The following is an 18,802-nucleotide window of genomic DNA, read 5'->3' on the forward strand; positions in this document are numbered from 1 at the left end:
CTCTCCTCCTTGGAGTCTTAATTTGGTTTTGAAGACTTTGCAGGCTCCTCCTTTTCAGCCTATACATTCTTTAGATATTAAATTACTTTCTTGGAAAGTGTTGTTTCTTTTGGCTATCTCTTCAGCTAGAAGAGTTTCCGAATTGTCTACTCTCTCTTGTGAGTCTCCTTTTCTGATTTTCCATCAGGAGAAGGCTGTTATGCGGACTTCTTACAACGTTAGTAGGGAAATTGTTGTTCCTTCCTTGTGTCCTAATCCCAAGAATGCTCTTAAAAGATTTTTGGATGTTGTAAGAGCTTTGAAATATTATATTAAAGCTACTAAAGATTTCAGGAAGACTTCTAGTCTATTTGTTATCTTCTCTGGTTCTAGGAAAGGTCAGAAAGCTTCTGCCATTTCTTTGGCATCTTGGTTAAAGCTTTTGATTCATAAAGCTTATTTGGAGGCGGGACAACTCATTCTACTAGATCAGTCTCTACATCTTGGGCTTTTAAAAATGAAGCTTCGGTTGATCAGATTTGCAAAGCAGCAACTTGGTCTTCTTGGCATACATTTACTAAATTTTACCATTTTGATATATTTGCTTCTTCTGAAGCAGTCTTTCTTAGAAAAGTTTTTTAGGCAGCTGTTTCAGTTTGATTCTTCTGCTAATGTTTTAAGTTTTTTTTTCTTTCAATTTATGAGAAAAACTTAATTTTTTTTTTGTGGATTTAATTTTTTTCAGCGGAAAATGGCTGTTTTTATTTTATCCCTCCCTTTCTAGTGACTCTTCTGTAGACTTCCACATCTTGAGTATTTCTATCCCATACGTCACTATCTCATGGACTCTTGCCAATTACATGAAAGAAAACATAATTTATGTAAGAACTTACCTGATAAATTCATTTCTTTCATATTGGCAAGAGTCCATTAGACCCACCCTTTTTCTTGTGGTTATGATTTTTAGTATAAAAGCACAATTATATTTCCAGTTCCTCTTTTGTATGCTTTTTTACTCCTTTTTCTATAACCCCCACTACTTGGCTATTCGTTAAACTGAATTGTGGGTGTGGTGAGGGGTGTATTAATAGGCCTTTTGAGATTTGAGAAACTTTGCCCCTCCTGGTAGGATTGTATATCCCATACGTCACTAGCTCATGGACTCTTGCCAATATGAAAGAAATGAATTTATCAGGTAAGTTCTTACATAAATTATGGGGTTTTTTTCTAACTGACTAATCCTGTCCAACAAAATCCTTTAGTCAAGTGAATGTTTTTTTTAGACTGTTGGGGTCAGTACCATATAATATTCATTTTTTTTTACTTGAGCTGATGAACTTGTTTTTCTCTCCCGTTGTTTTCATGTGCCTGGCAGTCAGGTGCCTGGGGTGATAGTATCTCTGTCATGCTCAGTCATGTAGCTGCCACTTGTTATTGTTTGCTTTGCTCATCATGTTTTCATTACGTCACTGCAGTTCGTCATGTCGGCCTTGTGCCCTCCCGTCTCTCTCACTCGGAGCCCCCATCCGGCAGCCCCTCTCCTGCTCTCAGCACTGAAAGTCTTCCTACAGAGGCCTCGAACAGAAGCCGTGAGTCTGAGAGTGTAGCCAAGAGCTCCTCAGAGCCCTCCATTAACTCTCCTACCACACTCAGACCACAGAATGTGCCACATCCAGCAGATCTTAGCCAATCCGCTGATGAAAGTCCAGCCCCAGCTAACCTATCAGCCAACAACAGCCTCTCCTTCTCCAATAACCTAGCCAATGAGAGTGTGACTCAAGGGAGCCCATCCCATCAAAGAAGCTCCTCTTGCGGGAGCCTACGAGTTAGCCCAAGCCGACCAGCTCCTCAACCTCCGGTTACATCCAGTCCTCAACAGAAACCTGAGGAAGAAAGTACGGTATCTCCAGAGGCAAAACAGCCAGCAAAGGTGAGTCCTGAAGAAAGGGAGGGGCATAACCTATAACTGGAGCATCTACCGCTAGTTACTAATGGCTACATTGCTTTATACTCACACACATGCTAAAGATAGCTCCTCAAATAAAATGATATTGTAGTTAAAGGGATAGTGTACTATAAAATTGTTTTTCGATTAATGTGTTAACAATTACTTTTTACCAGCTGCAGAGTATAAAATGTATGAGATTTGCTTTTTAAGGCTTATTTGTGTATATGAATTAGCTGATTTTGTGTTTTGAAGCCACAACCTAATAAAATGAGTTAAGCTTCTAGGTATAATCGGATCTCATTACTTTAGCACATTGTGTACATATACATGTGTCTTTATCTTATATCTATAGGTATAATCGGATCTCATTACTTTAGCACATTGTGTACATATACATGTGTCTTTATCTTATATCTGTAGGTATAATCAGATCTCATTACTGTATCACATTGTGTACATATGCATGTGTCTGTATCTTATATCTGTAGGTATAATCAGATCTCATTACTGTATCACATTGTGTACATATACATGCTTCTTTATCTTATATCTGTAGGTATAATCAGATCTCATTACTTTATCACACTGTGTACATATACCTGCTTCTTTATCTTATATCTGTAGGTATAATCAGATCTCATTACTTTATCACACTGTGTACATATACATGTGTCTTTATCTTATATCTGTAGGCATAATCAGATATCATTACTTTATCACATTATGTACATATACATGTGTCTTTATCTTATATCTGTAGGTATAATCAGATCTCATTACTTTATCACATTATGTACATATACATGTGTCTTTATCTTATATCTGTAGGTATAATCAGATCTCATTACTGTATCACATTGTGTACATATACATGCTTCTTTATCTTATATCTGTAGGTATAATCAGATCTCATTACTGTATCACACTGTGTACATATACATGTGTCTTTATCTTATATCTGTAGGTATAATCAGATCTCATTACTTTATCACATTATGTACATATGCATGTGTCTTTATCTTATATCTGTAGGTATAATCAGATCTCATTACTTTATCACATTCTGTACATATACATGCTTCTTTATCTTATATCTGTAGGTATAATCAGATCTCAATAGTTTATCACATTGTGTACATATACCTGCGTCTTTATCTTAGATCTGTCTGTAAACCAAAGATAAATACTTGGAGAGAACAATGGAAAATTAATATTTTATTACCTTATCTGTTCTATATCCCACTGAGAGTGTAATTTCTTCTTCTGGCTGTATTTACACAGCTTATCTGTAGCTTGGACCTAAGGCCAGAAACTTTCAGAATAGGTGGGGATACCACAGGCTATATGAACTATTTTAGATGCCAATATAGGGTAAAGGAAATATTTGTAAACAATTTAATACACTCCAGCAGGTAAAGTGGATCATTGGGAACAAATTAAAAGGGAGAACATTTTTGAGTAAACTGTCCCTTTAAACATTACTTAAGAAGTTAGTTACTATTAATGAGTTAATCTGTGTATATACTACTAAAACTGTGTTACAAGCTTACACGATTAAAAGGTTAGTAAAGTCAAAATAAACTTTCATGATTCAGATAGAGCAGCAATTTTAAACATGTTTCCAATTGACATCGATTATCAAATTTTCATGTTGTCATGTTGATTTGAATGATCCTATCACTCACTGCATGCTCTTCCTCTCTCACAGTCTTCATGCAAGGAAAATCCCTTTAATAGAAAACCCTCTCCTGTCACCTCCCCCATTAACAACAAGACGACGAAAGGCCCCAAACCAGCCCGGCCCCCTGCACCAGGGCACGGCTTCCCTCTCATCAAGCGCAAGGTAAGACGGTAGCTTCCAGTGTGCGCTGTGCTGTATCACTGCTGGGTGTCTGCTCTTAGAGATCTTGTTGTGTGATAAGCGTAAACTACTCTTGCTAGTATCCTTATTGCAATGTCACATTGTTGCTTGCATGACCCTGTGTTGCTTATCTTATATGGAGCCTGGTGATCAAATTGACTTAAAACACTTTTATTTATGTGCAATAAACAAAATCTTTGTGATTTATTTTGCACCCTTTTTCGCTACTTATCTATGATTATTGTGTTTCCTAACTCCTGTGTGATTTGGAAGTGTACCCGCAACATGCTACTCAGTAATAGCTGTCCCTAACTGTCAGCAGAGGAGATCAGATAAGAGGCCTTTAAATGGTTATGTCCCTGGACTGCAAAGCAATGGAAAAGCTTTTAAAACATGTACTGTACATACACAGTACATTGACCTTTTGTAATGCTGCACTTAATTGCTGATATAGTGCGTATATAAACATTTATTGGGGTCGAGTTATGATGCTGCATTCGCATATATACATAGCAGGCTCACAGAAACTGCTTCTTTTTTATCTCTGCAAACGACACTCGCTTGTTTGTGGTTATTGACATTCCAGGCTTGAGCAATTGGTTGTGCAGGAGCACTGGGCGGCATTGCAGAAGAAACCTCTTGTGCAATGTTACATTTAACCGTGCAATGCAGCATCGGAAGCTCACTACTTGCGGACCTGTCCTCCATGACAATTATACATTGTGTGCACACCTTTTGTAATACAGCATTTAATTACTGATATATACTGTGCATATATAAACATTTGTGTGCACAGACCTTTTGTAATGCAGCACTTAATTACTGATATATACTGTGCATAATATATAAAAACGTTATTATATGTGCAGACCTTTTGTAGTGCAGCACTTAATTACTGATATATACTGTGCATATATATTTGTGTGTGCAGACATTTTTTAATACAGCATTTAATTTCTGATATATACTGTACATATATAAACATTTATTGTGTGTGCAGACCCTTTGTAATGCAGCACTTAATTACTGATATATACTGTGCATATATAAACATTTGAGTGTGCAGACCTTATGTAATGCAGCACTTAATTACTGATATATACTGTGCATATATAAAGTAAATATTATGTATGTCCTTTTAAAATGTGCATACCCTTTCATTGATGACCCCTTTTATAACACCGCTGATTACAAGTGAGCATGTCTCGGTCTCCTTTGCAGGTTCAGGCAGATGATTACATCCCAGAAGATGAGATTCAGATAGAGATGGAAAGCATTGAGCTGCGTTTGGATGAGCTGGAGAGGCGCGGGGTAGAGTTAGAGCACAGGCTACGCAGACTTGAGGATGGTGAGTATGTGGGGGGTCTGGGAGAACTCTAGGATGAACTTGTGCTGTGACTCCAGGGTTACGCTTTGTTGTCTGAGGTGGGTGGGTGGTAAAGTGTAACCTGTAATGGGTTCTGAGTAAATTGTTTGCTACTCTGTGTATACAGAAACGGAGGAGGATTCGCTGCTTGTGGATTGGTTCAAGCTTATTCAGGAGAAGCACGCGCTGGTGCGCAGGGATTCAGAGCTGGTGTACACGTGAGTAGCCGATACTCGCCTTATGCAGATGTTGTGTACAAGAGTATCCTCACTTCATATCCCTCTTGTCTGCACAAGTATCCCCTCTCCACCCTGCACACATCTTGTGTACATGAGTTTTCTGCCCTTATTGTAAACATTCTGTATGTACAACCGTTTTGTACACAAGTACTCACTCCTTCCTGGGAACCCCATCTTCCTTTATGTGCGCTCCCTTTGTTTACATGAGTATCCTTTGTTTATGTGAGCTTCCTTTGTGTACGAGAGTTTCCCTTCCTTTATGTGAGTATCCTTCCTTTATGTGAGCTTCCTTTGTGTACAAGAGTATCCTTCCTTTATGTAAGCTCCCTTTGTGTATATGAGTATCCTTCCTTTATGTGAGCTTCCTTTGTGTACAAGAGTATCCTTCTTTTATGTGAGCTTCCTTTGTGTATATGAGTATCCTTCCTTTATTTGAGCTCCCTTTGTGTATGTGAGTATCCTTCCTTTATTTGAGCTCCCTTTGTGTATGTGAGTATCCTTCCTTTATGTAAGCTCCCTTTGTGTACAAGAGTATCCTTCCTTTATTTGAGCTCCCTTTGTGTACGAGAGTTTCCTTTCCTTTATGTGAGTATCCTTCCTTTATGTGAGCTTCCTTTGTGTACAAGAGTATCCTTCCTTTATGTAAGCTCCCTTTGTGTATATGAGTATCCTTCCTTTATGTGAGCTTCCTTTGTGTATATGAGTATCCTTCCTTTATTTGAGCTCCCTTTGTGTATGTGAGTATCCTTCCTTTATGTAAGCTCCCTTTGTGTATGTGAGTATCCTTCCTTTGTGTACAAGAGTATCCTTCCTTTATTTGAGCTCCCTTTGTGTATATGAGTATCCTTCCTTTATTTGAGCTCCCTTTGTGTATGTGAGTATCCTTCCTTTATGTAAGCTCCCTTTGTGTATGTGAGTATCCTTCCTTTGTGTACAAGAGTATCCTTCCTTTATTTGAGCTCCCTTTGTGTATGTGAGTATTCTTCCTTTATGTAAGCTCCCTTTGTGTATGTGAGTATCCTTCCTTTATGTAAGCTCCCTTTGTGTATGTGAGTATCCTTCCTTTATGTGAGCTCCCTTTGTGTATGTGTGTATCCTTCATTTATGTGAGCTTCCTTTGTGTACAAGAGTATCCTTCCTTTATGTGAGCTTCTTTTGTTTATGAGAGTTTCCCTTCCTTTATGTGAGCTCCCTTTGTGTTACGTGAGTATCCCTTTCTTTTATGTGAGCATCTTTTCTTTTCTATAAGCTCCTTTTGTGTACATGAGTATTCTGTCCATTCTGTTGGCTCCCGTTGCATACACAAGTATCCCTTTTTGTAAGCTCCCTTTGTGTACATCAGTAGCCAAGCATTTATATGAGCTCCCCTTGTGTACACATACATTACGGTCTCTATGCCACCTTGTAATTTCATTCATTGCCCCTAACACAGTAAACCAGCAGCCTGGACTGACCCTGCAATTCTTACTCAATCTCCCTGATTAACTGATCGGTATCAGCTCTTTTATCTGTAGCCCTCTCATTATAGGTCAGTTCACTGCATCTTCTCTTAAAGGGACATTATGGACTCATATTTTCTGCCATGTATTCGATTCAGCTAATTATGTGTATTTATTCTACCCCTCCTGACCTTTATGAACCTAAAAGGAAAAGAAGGTATTAGCATGTCAACACTATAACATTAGTAATACTTACCAAGCCCAGACTGTAACTTTGAATACGTTCAGCCGCTTCTGGTATGCGCACTCCTGTGGGGATCCGTTGTACAGCGCATGCGTGCCATTGTCTGTGACGTCACCTTGTCTTCAGAATGGGATCGCGCTCTGCTGTGCAAGCTTACGCGACCCAATGCTTTTTCAAGGATTAGCTACTCTGGCAAACAACATGGTGACTTTTTTTCTGGATGTGATACTTATCTAAGTATCATCAGTAAGGTTTGGAACTTGTCATACATTCAAGGTGCTTCCTGCAATTTTTTTTTTTTCAAGATACGTTAAAAAATGTGCAAGTTGTCAACATTATAAAGCATTGGTATCCATGTTTAATCAAAAATGTTCCTTTTTATTTTGGGCCAAGTAATCCATTGGGTGTACATATGAAAACGCTGAACTCTACACATGTCACAGCTGATATGGTATACACATTTCTGTGCACACGAGTATCATAAGAATATATAGCAATGCACATGCGCAAAAGTATGCCGTGCATGCTCAAGGCGTGCAAGTAAGAACGCATGCGCAATTGCAGAGGTAAGATTGAAGTAAGAAATTTAAATAATGGTCAGGATTGGTCTGCAGCTGATGCGTCACAATTTAAAACCTCCTACTTAGCTCTCACATTCCATGAGGGCGGAGAGTAATGGCGACGGACAAAGTAAAAATGTAAGAGTAAGATTGTTAAATTTTACTACGATTGAAGTTCCGTTCCTACACTGCATTGGGCCACATTAATTAAACTACATGCAATCTATTCAAAAAGTCTGTATGTATATGAGTGCATAATGGTCCTTTAATTCTAACTATCTGTGTCCTATCAGGTCCAAGCAGCAAAGCCTAGAACAGCGTCAGGCTGATGTAGAATACGAACTCCGCTGCCTGCTTAACAAGCCGGGTGAGTTTGGGGCTAACTGCTTATGGGGGGCTGACTTTGTGCAAACAAAACCATTCATCAAGTCATTGTAGTGATCGACTTACCAGTACATTATAGCTCGTTACACACCCGCTCACACAGGATGTTTTTATTTTTATTTAGAGAAAGACTGGCTAGAAGAGGACAAGGAGCGCGAGCAGGTTCTGATGCAGGAATTGGTGACTCTCATTGAGCAAAGAAATGCTATTGTAAAATGCCTGGATGAGGACAGGCAGAGGTATAGATGATGCTGTGGTGCACACACACACGTATCGCACACACACACACACACACACACGTATCGCACACACACACATGTCGCGCACACACACATGTAACACACACACGTATCGCGCACACACACACGTATCGCACACACACAAACACACGTATTGCACTCACACAAACACATGTATCGCACTCACACACACACATGTATCACACACACACACACCTGTATCACACACACACCTGTATCACACACACCTGTATCACACACACACATGTATCGCACACACACACACACACATGTATCGCACACACACACACACATGTATCGCACACACACACACCTGTATCACACACACCTGTATCACACACACACATGTATCGCACACACACACACACACACACGTATCGCTCACACACACACATGTATCGCGCACACACACACGTATCGCACACACACAAACACACGTATTGCACTCACACACACACATGTATCACACACACACACCTGTATCACACACACACCTGTATCACACACACACACACACCTGTATCACACACACACCTGTATCACACACACACACACATGTATTGCACACACACACACATGTATCGCACACACACACACACATGTATCACACACATACAGAGGTAGACAAGCTACTATTGTGCACATACACATGTGTCACACACATACACACACATGTATTATGTACGCATATTTATCACGTATTACGTACACACATACTACTGTGCACACACATGTATTATGCACACACAGAGGTAAAGAAGATACTACTGTGCACACACATGTATTACGCACACACCGAGTTATATGATGAAAAATCTTGTTTTATTCCACAAGTTAGACCCCTTCACCCTGTGTTATGGGGTGTCCTGTGCAGAGTTTGCCTTTTTGCTATATCCTGTGTTGATCTTATTATAGAAAGACAGATACATAGGTTTTGATAGATCAGGAGGACATATGGGCAGACTCGATGGGTCTTTCATTTTTTTAAGTGTACATTTCTTAGGATACCCTCATGTATACCCCATGTATTGTTGTAATTCATTACAGTATTTGTCCTTACCGTGAAACGACCACCCTCTCCTCTTTTTTTTTTTTTTTATATGTAACATATGTAAAGTCTTAAATTACTTCGCTGTGCTCCTTAATTGTATTTGGATCTCTCCGCAGGGAGGAGGAGGAAGATAAGATGCTGGAAGCCATGATCCAGAGAAAAGGTAAAAGTCAGGCATAGGATGTGATGATTTTGTGTGTCAGTGTGTGTATGTGAGTGCGTTTTGGTTTGTGTAAGTGTGTGTGTGCATGCACTTTGGTTTGTGTTAGTGTATGAGTGCGTGTGTGTGCATGCGCTTTGGTTTGTGTATGAGTGTGTGTGTGCATGCGCTTTGGTTTGTGTAAGTGTATGAGTGTGTGTGTGCATGCGCTTTGGTTTGTGTAAGTGTATGAGTGTGTGTGTGCATGCGCTTTAGTTTGTGTAAGTGTATGAGTGTGCGTATGTGTGCATGCACTTTGGTTTGTGTAAGTGTATGTGTGCGCATGCATTTTGGTTTGTGTATGTGTGCGCATGCGCTTTGGTTTGTGTATGTGTGTGCATGTGCTTTGGTTTGCTTAAGTGTATGTGTGTGTATGCGCTTTGGTTTGTGTAAGTGTATGAGTGTGTATGTGTGTGCATGCATTTTTGTTTGTGTGTGTGTGCATGCATTTTTGTTTGTGTGTGTGTGTGCATGCTCGTTGGTTTGTGTAATTGTATGTGTGCGCATGCGCTTTCGTTTGTGTAAGTGTATCTGTGTGCATGCATTTTTGTTTGTGTATGAGTGTGTGTATGCACTTTGGTTTGTGTTATTGTATGAGTGCGTGTGTGTGCATGCGCTTTGGTTTGTGTGTGTGCATGCGCTTTGGTTTGTGTAAGTGTATGAGTGTGTGTGCATGCGCTTTGGTTTGTGTAAGTGTATGAGTGTGTGTGTGCATGCGCTTTAGTTTGTGTAAGTGTATGAGTGTGCGTATGTGTGCATGCGCTTTGGTTTGTGTAAGTGTATGAGTGTGTATGTGTGTGCATGCATTTTGGTTTGTGTAAGTGTATGTGTGTGCATGTGCTTTGGTTTGCTTAAGTGTATGTGTGTGTATGCGCTTTGGTTTGTGTAAGTGTATGAGTGTGTATGTGTGTGCATGCATTTTTGTTTGTGTAAGTGTGTGTGTGTGCATGCTCGTTGGTTTGTGTAAGTGTGTGTGTGTGCATGCTCGTTGGTTTGTGTAAGTGTGTGTGTGTGCATGCGCGTTGGTTTGTGTAATTGTATGTGTGCGCATGCGCTTTCGTTTGTGTAAGTGTATCTGTGTGCATGCATTTTTGTTTGTGTATGAGTGTGTGCGTGCGTGCGTGCGTGCGCGTTGGTTTGTATGAGTGTGTGTGTGCATGCGCGTTGGTTTGTGTATGAGTGTGTATGCGTGTGCATGCGTTTTTTGTTTGTGTATGAGTGTGTGTATGCGCATGCACTTTGGTTTGTGTAAGAGTGTGTGTATGTATGTGCATGCGCTTTGGTTTGTGTATGTGTGCGCATGCGCTTTGGTTTGTGTAAGTGTATGAGTGTGTATGTATGTGCATGCGTTTTTGTTTGTGTATGAGTGTGTGTGTGTGTGTATGCGTGTTGGTTTGTGTAAGAGTGTGTGTGTATGTATGTGCATGCGCTTTGGTTTGTGTATGTGTGTGCATGCGCTTTGGTGTGTATAAGTGTGTATGTGCAAGTCTGAGTGCGTTTTGTTTTAATATGTATGTGTGTGGAGGCCATGTTTGTCCCCATGTATGCCAGCCTCGTATAGGGTGATGGTATTCATATATTTTTGGAGACATTTCTTTTGTTAAAATGTATTGATGATCTAATTCTCTTTAGAACTTGTCTTTAACAAACAGAGTTTAGATCTAAACTCTAAATAAGATGTGAATATATATCAGTGGTACAATGAGCAATAGATAGTTACTATATATCAATGGTACAATGAGCCCTAGATAGTTAATATATATCAGTGGTACAATGAGACCTAGATAGTTACTATATATCAGTGGTACAATGAGCCCTAGATAGTTATTATATATCAGTGGTACAATGAGCAATAGATAGTTATTATATATCAGTGGTACAATGAGACCTAGATAGTTATTATATATTAGTGGTACAATGAGACCTAGATAGTTATTATATATTAGTGGTACAATGAGACCTAGATAGTTATTATATATTAGTGTTACAATGAGACCTAGATAGTTATTATATATCAGTAGTACAATGAGACCTAGATAGTTATTATATATCTGCAGAACAGTGAGCCCTAGATAGTTATTATATATCGGTACAGTGAGACCTAGATAGTTATTATATATTAGTGGTACAATGAGACCTAGATAGTTATTATATATTAGTGGTACAATGAGACCTAGATAGTTATTATATATTAGTGGTACAATGAGACCTAGATAGTTATTATATATCAGTGGTACAGTGAGCCCTAGATAGTTATTTTATATCAGTGGTACAGTGAGACCTAGATAGTTATTATATATCAGTGGTACAATGAGCCCTAGATAGTTATTATATATCAGTGGTACAATGAGACCTAGATAGTTATTATATATCAGTGGTACAATGAGACCTAGATAGTTATTATATATTAGTGGTACAATGAGCCCTAGATAGTTATTATATATCAGTGGTACAATGAGACCTAGATAGTTATTATATATCAGTGGTACAATAAGACCTAGATAGTTATTATATATCTGTGGTACAATGAGCCCTAGATAGTTATTATATATCAGTGGTACAGTGAGCCCTAGATAGTTATTATATATCAGTGGTACAGTGAGCCCTAGATAGTTATATATCAGTGGTACAGTGAGCCCTAGATAGTTATTATATATCTGTGGTACAGTGAGACCTAGATAGTTATTATATATCAGTGGTACAATGAGACCTAGATAGTTATTATATATCAGTGGTACAATGAGCCCTAGATAGTTATTATATATCAGTGGTACAATGATCCCTAGATAGTTATTATATATCAGTGGTACAATGAGACCTAGATAGTTATTATATATCAGTGGTACAATGAGCCCTATATAGTTATTATATATCAGTGGTACAATGAGCCCTAGATAGTTATTATATATCAGTGGTACAATGAGACCTAGATAGTTATTATATATCAGTGGTACAATGAGACCTAGATAGTTATTATATATCAGTGGTACAATGATCCCTAGATAGTTATTATATATCAGTGGTACAATAAGACCTAGATAGTTATTATATATCAGTGGTACAATGAGACCTAGATAGTTATTATATATCAGTGGTACAGTGAGACCTAGATAGTTATTATATATCAGTGGTACAGTGAGACCTAGATTGTTTATATATTAGTGGTACAGTGATCCCTAGATAGTTATTATATATCAGTGGTACAATGAGCCCTAGATAGTTATTATATATTAGTGGTACAGTGATCCCTAGATAGTTATTATATATTAGTGGTACAGTGATCCCTAGATAGTTATTATATATCAGTGGTACAATGAGCCCTAGATAGTTATTATATATCAGTGGTACAGTGAGCCCTAGATAAAGTGTGTTCAATAGACAGATCAAATATTCTATAGGACAGAAATCGGAAAAGTAAAGTGTTGGAAATAAAACCTTGAATAATATGTTATCCCCTAGTTTTTCTTATACCACCTAAACCGTGGTTGAATTATGAAGGGATTCATAGATGTAGAGCCTGTGAATATGTGGAGGTTTTTACCTGTTTTTTACATTAAATGCTACAAATAAAGTACCAGATAAGAGGATGTAGGAATTGTTGTTCAACATTTGCGATTTATCTTATTACAAATAAGCAGTGTTGTAGACAATTTGTTGGTTTGACAATGAGAGATGCCAAAACAAGGATCGGGGAACATTTGTCATTCATGTTCATTGATCTCCATGGTCATGAAACGCGTGAATTTTAAACGTGTGTTTTGATCACATCAACTCCTCTAGATTTCAATAAACAGACTGGTACTGATTCATTATGGCTAGGCAATATTTAATGGATTCAGAGTATAAATGAATCATTGAGGTATTATTATGCTTATATCCATTTCATTAAGTCCGCTGGCACAACCGTAGTATAGGATCTATACCCGTTTCATATTATAAGAAGGGAGTGGTATGAACTTAAAAATGTATTTCTTTCCTAAGATATAGTGAGTCCACGGCGTCCTTAATTACTGTTGGGAATATCACTCCTGGCCAGCAGGAGGCGACAAAGAGCACCACAGTTAAACTGTTAAGTATCACTCCCCTTCCCCCAAACTCCAGTCATTCTCTTTGCCTCTGTCAATGGAAGAGGTGAAGTTTTTGGTGACTAGAATTTCTTTGCTACAAGCAAGTTTTTATTATTTTGAAAGCCAGAGTAGGTTTGCTCTGATCTTTCCTATGCTCTGGGTATAGCTATAGTCCACGTCAATCTCTTCAGTAGAGTAGTTGTGGCTTTAAAGCAGTTAAGAACTTGTTAGTTGGGCCTTGCTGCAATTTCCTAACATTGTTGCTGCCCTATAATAGAAAGCCAGAGTAGGTTTACTCTGTCCTTTCTTGTCTCTACAGGTCTCTGTGAGGAGTGGCTTCCTCTCATACCGGGTAGGCTGTCCTCCTGCAGGACGGCTAGATGCAGGTAAGTGCCTTTTCTATCTTAATGGGAGGAGAGTCCCCGGCTTCATTCATTACTTGTGGGAAATAAGAACCTGGCCACCAGGAGGAGGCAAAGACACCCCAGCCAAAGGCTTAAATACCTCCCCCACTCTCCTCATCCTCCAGTCATTCTTTGCCTTTCGTCACAGGAGGTTGGCAGAGACGTGTCAGAAGATTCGGGGTAGTCTCTTATGGAGGGTAGTACTCTTCGAAATGGGACTGGAGTTTTAAGTAATTCTGTTAGTCTCTCAGTGAGAGCATGGATGAAAGTTAGAGTCCGGAGATGCAGGGAGTGTTGATGAGTTTCGCTGCCTGCCTTTATTCACTCAAGTCCATGTCAGGAGCTATGCTACTAACCTGTCACACTTGAAGGGCCGTGTTCCTGTTCCACAGCATAGATTCTGGTAAGATCGTTTTTTATACACATATGATAACGCAAGAAGACAGGGTCACAGTGTGTCTCCTTTTATCTGTATAGAATCAAGGGTTAATATCCCTGGAAAGGGGATTATTGAACAGGGCAGATTTATGCATAATATCTTTATTGTGTTAATGCTACGTCATGTGTGAGATGAGGCTCTAGCAATGTGTGAACAGTCAGGAAAGATCAGCGCTGCCTTTTTTTTGGCGTGTTTTCTCTATAGTACAGGGGCGGTCCTGCAAATATCTAAAAAGAATAAGATATTTAGTACTACTGAGCTATCCACCTCTGAGGGTTCTCCGACCCACGAGGTGCATTTCCAACATTCATCTCTGATTACACATGTAGCTCCCCAAGGCCCTACTAATCCTCCCGCTGGAGGGGCCTCGTGGCCGCCAGATTTCTCTGCCCAGTTGCAAGAGGCGGTTTCTGCGGCCTTCCATGCCCAACCTCGCCCTGCGAAGCTCAAGCGAAGGGAAAAACATAGCCTTCCATCCCAGGGGTCATCTACTCCGTTGGATGTCTCTGAGAGATTATATGATGAGGAGGACACTTCCGACTTGTCGGAGGTCGCTCTTTTTGGAACAAAATTGGTGTCTTCTAAACCTCCGGCTACGGAGGAGCCAGATTTTAAGTTTAAGATGGAGCATTTGCGCTTTTTACTGAAAGCTACGTTGGAGGTTCCGGAAACACCTTCAATCCCTAAGCTAGATAGGGTTTACGAGGACAGGGTGGTGCCTCAGACCTTCCCAGTTCCCGTGAAGATGGCTACGATTATTAAGAATGAGTGGGAGAAACTGGGCTTGTCCTTTTCTCCCTTTACCTCTTTTAAAAGGCTGTTCCCCATTCCGGACTCTCAGCTTGAGCTATGGGGGGCCTTTCCTAAGGTGGATGGGGCTATCTCCACGCTTGCTAAGCATACGACTATTCCCCTCAAGATAGTTCGTCGTTCAAAGAGCCCATGGATAAAAAGTTAGAATCCATGTTGAGAAAGATGTTCCAACTCACAGGGTTTTTTTCCCAACCGACAGCGGCGATCGCTGCGGTGGCTGGAGTGGCTACCTATTGGTGTGATGCACTGTCAGCTATGGTCGAGGTGGAGACTCCCCTCGAGGAGATACAGGAAAAGATTAAGGTCTTAAGGGTTGCAAATTCTTTTATCTGCGATGCAAATATGCAGGTTATTCACCTGAATGCTAAGACCTCAGGTTTCTTTGTTCTTGCCGGTAGGGCTCTGTGGTTAAAATTGTGGTCTGCTGACATGACTTCCAAGTCTAGATTACTATCCCTTCCGTTTCAGGGTAATGTTCTTTTTGATCTACGGTCACGGGAGGCAAGGCTGCTTTCCTTCCGCAGGATAAGAAGAATAAGCCTAAGGGCTCTACTTTTTGTCCCTTTAGTTCGGACAAGCCTCAACGCCAGCAGCCTGCTGCGAAGAACGAGCAGTCCAAGGGATCTTGGAAGCCAGCTCAATCTTGGAACAAGTCCAAGCAGAGCAAGAAGCCCGCTGAGACAAAGTCGGCATGAAGGGGCGGCCCCCGATCCGTTGCTGGATCGCGTAGGGGGCAGACTATCTCTGTTCTCAGAGGCTTGGATGAGAGACGTACAGGATCCTTGGGTTCTGGAGGTTATCACCCGGGGTTACAGGATAGGGTTCAAGACTCATCCGCCCAGGGACAGATTCCTCCTGTCAAACCTATCCTCAAATCCAGAGAAGAGAGAAGCCTTTCTAGAGTAATCATTCCAGTACGTCTAGCAGAAAGGGGTCTAGGGTACTATTCAAACCTTTTCGTGGTCCCAAAGAAGGAGGTCACGTTCCGCCCAATTCTGGACCTAAAGTGCCTAAACAAGTTTCTGTCAGTCCCATTGTTCAAAATGGAGACAATCAGATCGATTCTGCCCCTAGTTCAAGAGGGGCAATTTATGTCAATAGACTTGAAGGATGCCTACCTTCACATGCCAATCCACAAGGACCATGTAAGGTTCCTAAGATTCGCATTTCTGGACCAACACTTCCAGTTTGTGGCCCTACCGTTTGGTCTGGTGACTGCCCCAAGAGTCTTTACGAAGGTTCTGGGGGCGCTGCTGTATTGCGGTGGCTCCTTATCTGGACAGTATTCTGGTCCAGGCTCCGTCCTGCAGTCTCGCGGAGGACCACTCGAGGGCTCTTCTTCTCCTCCTTCGATCCTATGGATGGAAGATAAATGAAGGAAAGAGTTATCTGGTTCCCAGCAACAGGGTGGAGTTCCTGGGTAAGATAATAGATTCCATATCTATGAAGATATTCTTGACAGATCAGAGATGTTCCAAGATTGCGTCCAGCTGTCTTGCCCTTCAGACCTCCTCAAGGCCATCTGTGGCCAAGTGTATGGAGGTGATTGGACTCATGGTATCCAGCATAGATGTCATTCCATTTGCCAGGTTCCATCTCAGACCTCTTCAGTTATGCATGTTGAGTCAATGGAACGGTGATCATTCAGATCTATCCCAACAGATCTCCCTGGACAACCGAGTGAGGGAATCCCTCTCTTGGTGGATCCGTCCGGGTCAGCAGGCCCAGGGGACATCCTTCTTGAGGCCATCCTGGGAGATTGTGACCACTGACGCAAGTCTATCAGGATGGGGAGCTGTTTGGGGTGCCAGAAGGGCACAGGGCAGGTGGACTCGAGAGTAGTCGACTCTACCAATAAATATTCTGGAACTTCGAGCGATATTCAACGCTCTGAGAGCTTGACCCCTCCTGGGGTCGCCCTGATTCATCAGATTACAGTCGGACAACATTACCTCTGTGTCTTACATAAACCATCATGGGGGAACGAGAAGCTCCCTAGCCATGAGGGAAGTTTCTCGGATTCTGGAATGGGCAGACACTCACAATTGTTCGCTCTCAGTGATCCACATTCCGGGTGTGGACAACTGGGAAGCGGATTTTCTCAGCAGACAATCGTTTCATCCGGGGGAATGGTCTCTCCATCTTGAGGTGTTTGCGGAGGTCTGCAACAGATGGGGGACGCCGGAGATAGACCTCATGGCGTCCATATTCAACTTCAAGCTACCCAGATACAGGTCGAGGTCCAGGGACCCACATGCAGAGCTGATAGATACCTTAGCGGTGCCTTGGGAGTTCAACCTAATTTACATTTTTCCACCTTTGCCACTTCTACCTTGAGTGGTGGCCTGCATCAAACAGGAGCAAGCTTCGACCATTCTGATTGCTCCGTTGTGGCCGCGGAGGACGTGGTTTGCGGATCTGGTGGGGATGTCATTGTCTCCTCTATGGAAGTTACCCTGTCGCAGAGATCTGCTGGTTCAGGGTCCCTTTCTACACCAAAATCTCGATTCTCTGAGGCTCTGATATCCTAAGTAAAATTTAGCATTCCAGTGGTGCAAGAATGAAATGGTACAGAAAATACAGTTGGCCTGTAACCATGGTGTAACAATAAAGTTCAATATATAAAACAAATTACACAAATAGTGTGGGCAAATGGTCAAAAAAATAGTCCAAAAAAATGATAGTCTAAGTGTGGAGCTAGTGGAGCTGGTGTGTGGTTTATCTTCCTTCCAAGTGCCGTGGTGTTGTGTTAGATGATAATGAACGGTGCTCTAACAGTGTGGTCAAAAACGTGAATGCAAAACTCCAGAAATATGGAAATCCAAAAATATAAAAAATAGTGAGTGTCAAATTTCAAAACCAAAAATGTGAAAGAAACTAGTGGCCAAAAGTGTTTCCAAATATTAAAACATGTTGCAATGAAAATATACAGAGAAAAATAACAATAAAAATCCAAATGGAAAAAATAAAATATAACAATGCAAAAAAAATTCCTAAAAAAAACACTATGTCAACGCGTTTCGCCTATACCAGGCCTTTTTCAAGACTAGTCTAGCTCCTCCCATTTTTATTCATTCAGTGTCCTCTAGAGCTTGGGTATTTGTTCCCACAAGTAATGAATGAAGCAGTGGACTCTCCTCCCATTAAGATGGAAAACATAAATTATGCTTACCTGATAATTTCATTTCCATCTGTGGGAGGAGAGTCCACTGCTCCCGCTAGTTTGCCCTGGTGGGTGGACGTAAATTTAATTTATTCTTCTGGCACCATTTATACCCTATTTCTCCTACTGTTCCTTGTTCCCTTGGATGAATGACTGGGGGGATGAGGGGAGTGGGGGAGGTATTTAAGCCTTTGGCTGTGGTGTCTTTGCCTCCTCCTGGTGGCCAGGTTCTTATTTCCCACAAGTAATGAATGAAGCAGTGGACTCTCCTCCCACAGATGGAAATTAAATTATCAGGTAAGCATAATTAGTTTTTTTCGTTTGTCTAGTAAGACTGGCACTGAAGGGGTTAAAAAACCTAGTATCTGTAGACAAAGTGGGGCTTA

At 40.7% G+C, this 18,802-nt stretch overlaps 1 protein-coding gene across 2 annotated transcripts in view; it reads left to right on the forward strand.

The window, feature by feature from the left end:
- MICALL1 (MICAL like 1) overlaps nt 1–18,802 on the forward strand; it is a 127,300-nt gene that overhangs the window by 97,771 nt on the left and 10,727 nt on the right. For both annotated transcript variants that reach the window (XM_053721242.1, XM_053721243.1), the window contains 7 exons: nt 1,455–1,909; nt 3,636–3,770; nt 5,010–5,136; nt 5,282–5,372; nt 7,930–8,003; nt 8,145–8,259; nt 9,448–9,494. In XM_053721242.1, coding sequence (XP_053577217.1) covers nt 1,455–1,909; nt 3,636–3,770; nt 5,010–5,136; nt 5,282–5,372; nt 7,930–8,003; nt 8,145–8,259; nt 9,448–9,494 — 1,044 coding nt within the window. The remainder of the gene's footprint in view (nt 1–1,454; nt 1,910–3,635; nt 3,771–5,009; nt 5,137–5,281; nt 5,373–7,929; nt 8,004–8,144; nt 8,260–9,447; nt 9,495–18,802) is intronic.

The sequence above is a fragment of the Bombina bombina genome, chromosome 7 (genome assembly GCF_027579735.1).
Source record: "Bombina bombina isolate aBomBom1 chromosome 7, aBomBom1.pri, whole genome shotgun sequence".
Lineage (NCBI taxonomy): Eukaryota > Metazoa > Chordata > Amphibia > Anura > Bombinatoridae > Bombina > Bombina bombina.